General features: G+C 43.3%; 1 protein-coding gene across 5 annotated transcripts in view; it reads left to right on the top strand.

Moving 5' to 3' along the window:
* Positions 1-399: 399 nt before the first annotated feature.
* Positions 400-7,176, top strand: part of LOC139638089 (ubiquitin carboxyl-terminal hydrolase 15-like) — a 29,866-nt gene continuing 23,089 nt past the window's right edge. For 3 of the 5 annotated variants that reach the window (XM_071512119.1, XM_071512120.1, XM_071512118.1), the window contains exons 1-5: positions 400-494; positions 1,268-1,395; positions 1,810-1,940; positions 4,575-4,701; positions 6,536-6,681. In XM_071512119.1, coding sequence (XP_071368220.1) covers positions 406-494; positions 1,268-1,395; positions 1,810-1,940; positions 4,575-4,701; positions 6,536-6,681 — 621 coding nt within the window. In that variant the 5' untranslated portion in view covers positions 400-405. Of the gene's footprint in view, positions 495-1,267; positions 1,396-1,809; positions 1,941-4,574; positions 4,702-6,535; positions 6,694-6,812; positions 6,873-7,176 lie in introns of all 5 variants that reach the window. The other 2 variants (XM_071512116.1, XM_071512117.1) reach the window with 2 other exon arrangements.

Raw genomic sequence — 7,176 nt, 5'->3', positions numbered from 1 at the left:
CCTTCTCAGATGGGGTCCATGGGACAAAACCTGTATCAAATGTGGGTCTAGGGTCTAAAGTGTATCTATTTGGAAGTCTTTTAACCCTTGCATTACCACATGTTGAGTTGTGTAAAAAAAAAAAATACAACACAGGATGTAATGTCCCTAACTGGACAAAGAAATGTATTGGGAATGACACCGCTTTTTTAAAGACTCTTCACTTTCTTGGACCTCAATAAAACTGTGCGGTCAGAATGATGGAGCAATTTTGGACCTTTTTCTAGAATGATGTTACCACTGGGTGTCACGCTTCTCCCGTGCTGTCGGTGAGTTGATGATTGGTTGAAATACCGTGCGGCGCTCTCTACGTGCCTTGGTGACGCCCCGCTTTCCCACCATGCAACGGGTGATGTCTAAGGAAAGATGGCGGAAGGAGGAGCGGCTGATCTGGATACCCAGAGAGGAGAGGTCGCGGCACTGTTGAAAACACAGCTAAGAAAGGGAGACACTTGGTAAGACTTTCGCTGTAACTTTTCGAAGCTGTTATGCGGCCGTCGGCTGGCTCCGTCGAGGCTGTCAAAGTCCTGAAGGATTGGAAAGCGCAGGTGACGGGCCGTGTTGACAGTTAGCTACGAGCTAGCTAACGTTAGCCTGTCAGCTTCATGTGTGTCAGCTTGGCAGCTAACAAGCTTGCTAGCGATAGCTAACTTGACGCTAGCTACGAGACTGTCACTGAATAACGTTAGATTCCACATATTCCACAAATATTGCATTCTGGTGATTATATTTGATACTTCTTAAAGACCATTTTGCTTTTCCTCTGATGACACGGTCTCAGTTAGATTACATTGCGTTTGGCTGATCTAGCCAGTCAGCTAACACAAGCTAGCCAGCTTGCGAAGCTTCAAGTGGTTTGCCCGTGAGCTCATCCGTCGACTCCGGCAGGGCGGAGTCGGAAAAGCACCTGTCAAAATCACAGAGCCAGCTGGCCAGGCAAGCAGCAACCTGAACTCACTTAGCGTCAGCGGTGCTACTGTTACAACGATCAATCCGTGTTATGTTTGCCTTTTAAAGCCTGATTTGTTTGGGTTGATGGTGGTAAGGTAGACCTCAGCTGGCTAAGCATCACTAGTATGACCATTCAACCTGTAGAAATAAACATTGTAATTGTCGCACAGACCCTTAGTTAATACCATGTGCCATCAACAAGTGAACAGGTGTACCCCATCTTGCTTGAGCAGACTGTTGCCAATTGGTGAAGCATTGTTACTTCTATTCTCCTCAGGTACCTGGTGGACAGTCACTGGTTCAAACAGTGGAAGAAATATGTGGGATTTGATAGTTGGGACAAATACCAGATGGGGGACCAGAATGTCTACCCGGGACCTGTTGACAACTCTGGCCTTCTCAGAGGTAAGACAGACAAACCTTTGCCTTTCTAGATTTCATATCACTATATGGGATATATCACGCGTACTGTGTGTAGCACAGTACGCTGCACAAGAGGACACTGCAAGGCTTCATTTAGAGTAGTTTACCTTCACACCACACCAGGAACCCCAGGTCAGTTTAGCCTAATAGTTCTGGAAGTAGCAACAAATAGAGTTCAGAGGAAAAGAGAACAAAAAGACATTGTTGACTGACTGTATAGAGTAGCCTCTTTTGGGGTTCATAGAAAGCTCTCCAGCATACTTTTTTTCTTTGTGTGGTTTTGTGTGAGACAGTCAATTGAGGGTTACCAGTGAAAATGACTAGGTATTTAGCTCCCACTGAATCTGCCCCCTCTCTCTCTTTGTTTGTCTTTTTCCTGCCCCTCCCTCCCTCTAGATGGTGATGTGCTGGCCATCAAGGAGCACCTCATCGATGAGCTTGACTACATCCTGGTCCCGACGGAGGGCTGGAACAAGCTCGTCAGCTGGTACGGATTGACAGACGGTCAGGAGCCAATCTCACGTAAGGTAAGGCTTCCCTCATTAGCATATGACCCTGAATGGATTTGATGGACGGAGAGTGTGCTGCAATGCTACATGAATGGCAGAACCAATAGGGTTTGGTTGTTGGTCGAAACTGAACACCAGCGAACCAAGGGGATGGTTTTACGAGATGCATTGTAATAGATGTGGTCATTAGCTGCTATTTTCTATGGAGTGTGGCATGACTTGTTGTCAGTTGTAACGGGAGAGATATAGGCTAATAAGGCTGTTTGAATTTTGGATATTAGGAGTGCAACACCGCTGTACATGGGAACTTGAGTTATGGATCACCATTTTTCAGTGTAGAGCAGAAAGGGGCGCAGGTGGTTGATATTGGAGAACTATTTCATATCACAACATCAGTTTGATCCATCTAAATCAACGTCTAGAGCACATGATTGAAGCCGAATCCCAGGCATGATGTGCCTCACATTCCAGCCTCAGCCTTTTCTTTGATACGTGTTGATATGGCTCAGCTATTTCTCATTCCACATTTATAACAATCAGAATTGCACAACACCGGTAGGCACAAGGTCTAATTTTAGGCCTGGGTTACACCATAAGAAGAATACTGTAGAATGTAAGTGATTTGTCGATTATAAAGGTTTACCGTGTACAGGAGCTGGAAACGAACACTGATATTATGTGATATATTGGAGTGTTTTGTTGCTCATGAAAAGGAAGTGCTAATGCTATAGCTTTTCATTCATTTGACTGAGCATTTCATTCATTCATGTCATGAATTACATTCATTCCTTTCGGGGCTAGTTAGTAGTTTCAGACAAGTTTTGGGATAGTGATACAAACCGCTGAATGGCTGTGTGTGTGCTAACAGATGGTTTGTCGTTGGAATACTTCATGGAGGCTATTTCTAACTGCACAGGCCCTACTGTACTTGCGTGAATCCCAGCTTCAAATCTCGCTAGTCATGGCATCATGGCTGCTGGATAGGGTTCTTCCTCCTCTCTCTCTCTCTATCGCACTCTCGTTCTTTCTCCCCTTCCATCGACCCTCCCATTTTGCCATGTATGTCGTGGGACGTATCGGGTGGCCACAGGGTTTCTATTTTCAGCCAACGTTCTGGATGACTGAAAAGCTACATGGAGCGATCTGCGAGACACAACATGCAGGAGGTTCATTATTAGTTTTTCTTCTGTGTTTTTTTACACTTTCTCACTTTTGTGGGGTTGTCATCCTAAGGTGCGGGGGCTGCACGAGCGTTTAAGGGATTTAGCAGGATTGTAGTCACAGGTTGGACGCTGTGGCTCCTTGCTTTGTCATCTTCGCGTTTGATGGCCAACACCGGCGGAGTGTTCCTACGCGTCCTTGCTTTTTGAAGTGGAGGAATGCTGGCTGAGGTCAAACTGAGAGAGAAGCAGCGTCAGAGCTTTTAAGAGGAGAGGGAGAGAGAGAGAGATAAGCAGGATGGGAGGAGGGGGGGGGTGGGGTGGGGTTGAAACAGTTCTGGCTTGGCTCTACTTTGAGAAATTCTGCCAGAGTTTGGCGAGGAGTTGGGCTTTTGCTCTGTGTTGTCAGAAACACATGGGTATTGTGCAAGGGGCAGGATGGGCTTGGGGGGGGGGGATTGGGGTTCGGGAAGGGGAGGGCGGGGGTGAATCTGAGCTGAGCGTGTGTGTGTGTGTGTGCATGGTCGTTACAGCTCACCGGGACATTGTGAGGTTGGTGGTGGTGTGTGTGTGTGTGTGTGTGTGTGTTGGGGTGGGGGGGAGGCAGTAACGGAGGGGCTCAGCTGTGAAATAAATAGGCTGGGACCCCTCAGCTGTTTCCACGCGCTGCTGCTAATTTAGGCACTTCTCTCTGACTTGCTCTTATCAGGGCAACCAGAGCAGGAAACTTAACTTTGTTGTCCATTAGACACAGCGGCTGGAACATCTCAACATTCACCAGCCAACTTTTACTGTTTTACCCGACGGCTAGATTTTCAGAATAGAATAGGCCCTCCAGATATTGAAGGGGTACCTGCCAAAATGGCCGGTAGAGCAGACAAGCTTACTGGTCACAGCCAAAGAATAACCAGCTGGGGGCTGGTGTTAATATCCCGCTCTGGTGACAGCTAATGTTGCTAATAGTTAACACTAAAGAGTTGGCCATTTTTGTATCATGACAGTCAACAACAGCTATGCTATATTTTCATTTGCTGTAGTGAGTTGTACGGTGAATAAAGGGTGAGAGCCAGAGAGGAAGGGGGATATCTTTGATTTTGATAGCCTCTGTCACGGCTTGTTTCTTGGTTTAGGATGTAACAGTCGCTAAATTATGTGTTAAGTTTTCAGCTTTGTCTTGGTGGAGTCAACTAACATAGCACACATATTAAAAATGCAGTTAATATTAAAAAAAGATAGTGTAAATTAGTTTACATTGTCCTGATAAGGCATTGAATTTAAGTCATTAAAATTAATGCCTGTGTGTCTCTGATTAGAGCCATTGTTGCATAGTAGGAATGTGATTATATTTGCTAATATAATTACATACATTTAATATTGAAAACACTTGCATATTACTCATTAAGTATATGCTTATTTAATTAATCATGAATTAAATATGAACTCACTTTATTAATAAATAAATCGATTAATTCAAACCCCTTGCTTTTTTCAGGTGGTTGAACAGGGGATGTTTGTGAAACACTGCAAGGTGGAGGTGTACCTGACGGAGCTGAAGCTCTGTGAAGACAGCAACATGGACAACGTGGTCACCAGACGCTTCAGCAAAGCCGACACGATAGGTAAGCCCGAACGCCCCGCACTCACTGCTGTTACCCGCTGTCCCAAATGAACCTTTTCACTCACCTGCCAAGCACTGGTAAACAAATAAATTACTTGACAAGAATATTGTTTAGCGAAAAATAATGAATATACATTTTTCATAGAAATATATATGACTTATTTTATAACCTGCTCGCTCAGTTCATCATGAAGCTCAGCAGAATTCAAGTTTTAAGAGAGCATTTTGAAGCCGTGTTTCAAAGTCTGAGAACAGGCAAAGACCAAAAAATCAACCCTTGTTGATTTATCTGCCAAGACAAATTTTACCGCCATTTGGCACTTGATGGGTCTTAATTTTGGGCCCTGCTGCTGTTCACCTAATTATAGTGAATAATACCATAATAACTGGCATGTATAGCTATAAAATGACTTTTCATTTACCTCTTTGTTTAATTTGTGAAATAAGGCGACCCTTTAATTTTGGATACACATAAGGAAAATTATATGGTCTGGTAAATGACGTGGGTGTATTCAAAAGTGTTCCTCAACCGTTTTTGTAAACTGTTTGCGCTAGACCCATGAGTTCCCACAAGAACGGCCAAACTCTGAGGCACAGAGGATTTATACACCCACACACACCTGTACACACACACACACACACACACACACAAAGCAACAATTACACATGTAGGGCACATTATTGTTGAGTAATTGTGTAATGTTTGCGCAAACATGTACACTGCTCTGTTGAAAATGTGAGGGAGATATTACTCGGCCTTAGACTCAGTCTTCCTCACTAAAATGTCTGGGTGGGATATCATAGCAAACTTAGATACAGATAAATCAAACTCAAAATCAGGTAATTTTTTCCCCACTACCTCTGTGTTGAATGAAAGCACATTTCATCATATAAGTAGCCATCAGCCATGTGCCGTCCTGCCCCAAAAGTATGCAGGTTTTCATTCAAAACAAACACGACAGGGTTGATGGCCACTGCATTATACAGCAGAGTGCAAGTTTTTTCAGTGAATGGGTTTTAGATGCCGTCTGCTTTTCTAAAGAGAACCACACAATACTCACATGGAGTTCTTTATAGAAACTTACATAAACAAGTACGTAACGTGGGTAGAATTCAACATTTGGAATCTTTTCACTAATTTCGATTCCTCAAAATCGATACTGATGTCAAAAGTCATTACAATACCCATAGGTATATATATTTTTTTATGACACCCCGTCCCACACACCAAGCACACACACAGAGTGGAGGCATAATCCCACACTGGTAAGCCTCTAGATCTACTGTTGTCCCAGCATGTGTCATCAAATTCTTTTTTTAATGCTTATAAGCCATTTCATCGCAGCAGGGCAAAGTAGTTCATGTCAGTTACAGAGACGGTTCAACACAGGAAAGCAGTATTTGCTTCTTCAAAAACATCAAGACTATCACAAATAATCTCCTTCACAAGATGTAAAAATGCAGCCTTGCTACGCATGTCTGGGAAAATAATGGAAAATGAATTTGAAAATTTCCAGCTCTTGAAAAGTTGTACAGCAAAGTCTGGAAAAGTATGCAAAGAATGTTGTCACTTGGTCATTTTAATGTAGTAATAGACACACTGTTATTTTACACATTGTGATAATTAGGTCATGAAGAGTAATCCTCAGCTACAGCTATTGCCCATACACTGTTAGCCTTCTTCACATAAAAGATTGACCAGAAAGCCATCAATAAATGAAGGTCTGGAATAAGTATGACATTTTGAAATGGAAGATTTTTAGGGCTAATGGAAAAAAAGAATCATGCATTTATTTGAAGTGTTGATGATCCTCACTCTGCCCCCTGTGCTGCAGACATGATAGAGAAGGAGATGAGGAAGCTGTTCAGCATCGCCGACGAGAAGGAGACCAGGCTGTGGAACAGGTACATGAGCAACACCTTCGAGCCTCTCAACAAACCTGACAGCACCATCCAAGACGCCGGCCTCTACCAAGGACAGGTAGGGACTAATGTAGCTTCATCCCACGTTATCGCTGTGTGAGGACTATTTAAATACTCCTCGGCTTCTTTTTTTGTATTCCTAATTGTGGATTAAGATGTTGTTTAATAAGTTGATTACTAAATGTGAAGAGTTCTATTCCAAAATTATTTGTATCAAGCTCATCATCTAAGATCTCTAAAATTCAGTCAGTAAAAATGATATTATTTTGTCAACCAGGGACTTTTTTTATTATGGCGCCATCTTTGGTGCTCAGCGCTCATTGCTGTAGTGTTTCTGCACTGCACTTCCCAGAGATCACCTGTCAATCAAACAGTGTGTCCAGTACTGTCACATCTCTTTCCTTGGATTTTCTGTTGTGAAGTTTGAGTTTCTGTAGGTGGCGCTCTTTTCTTTGTCTGTTCAGCCATGGTGGCTATCACTGCTCATACTAACTCCCCAGTTCTTCTTCTGTTTATTCCAAACAAACCCCTGTTGCTGCTTCCAGTGACATAA

This window comes from Centroberyx affinis, unplaced genomic scaffold (assembly GCF_046629955.1).
Source record: "Centroberyx affinis isolate AG114_WGS23_722 - 3 ecotype Tasmania unplaced genomic scaffold, CSIRO-AGI_Caff_v1 ptg006103l_1, whole genome shotgun sequence".
Lineage (NCBI taxonomy): Eukaryota > Metazoa > Chordata > Actinopteri > Beryciformes > Berycidae > Centroberyx > Centroberyx affinis.
Note: the sequence above shows the minus strand (reverse complement) of the source record. Positions and strands in the feature narration are given on the sequence as shown.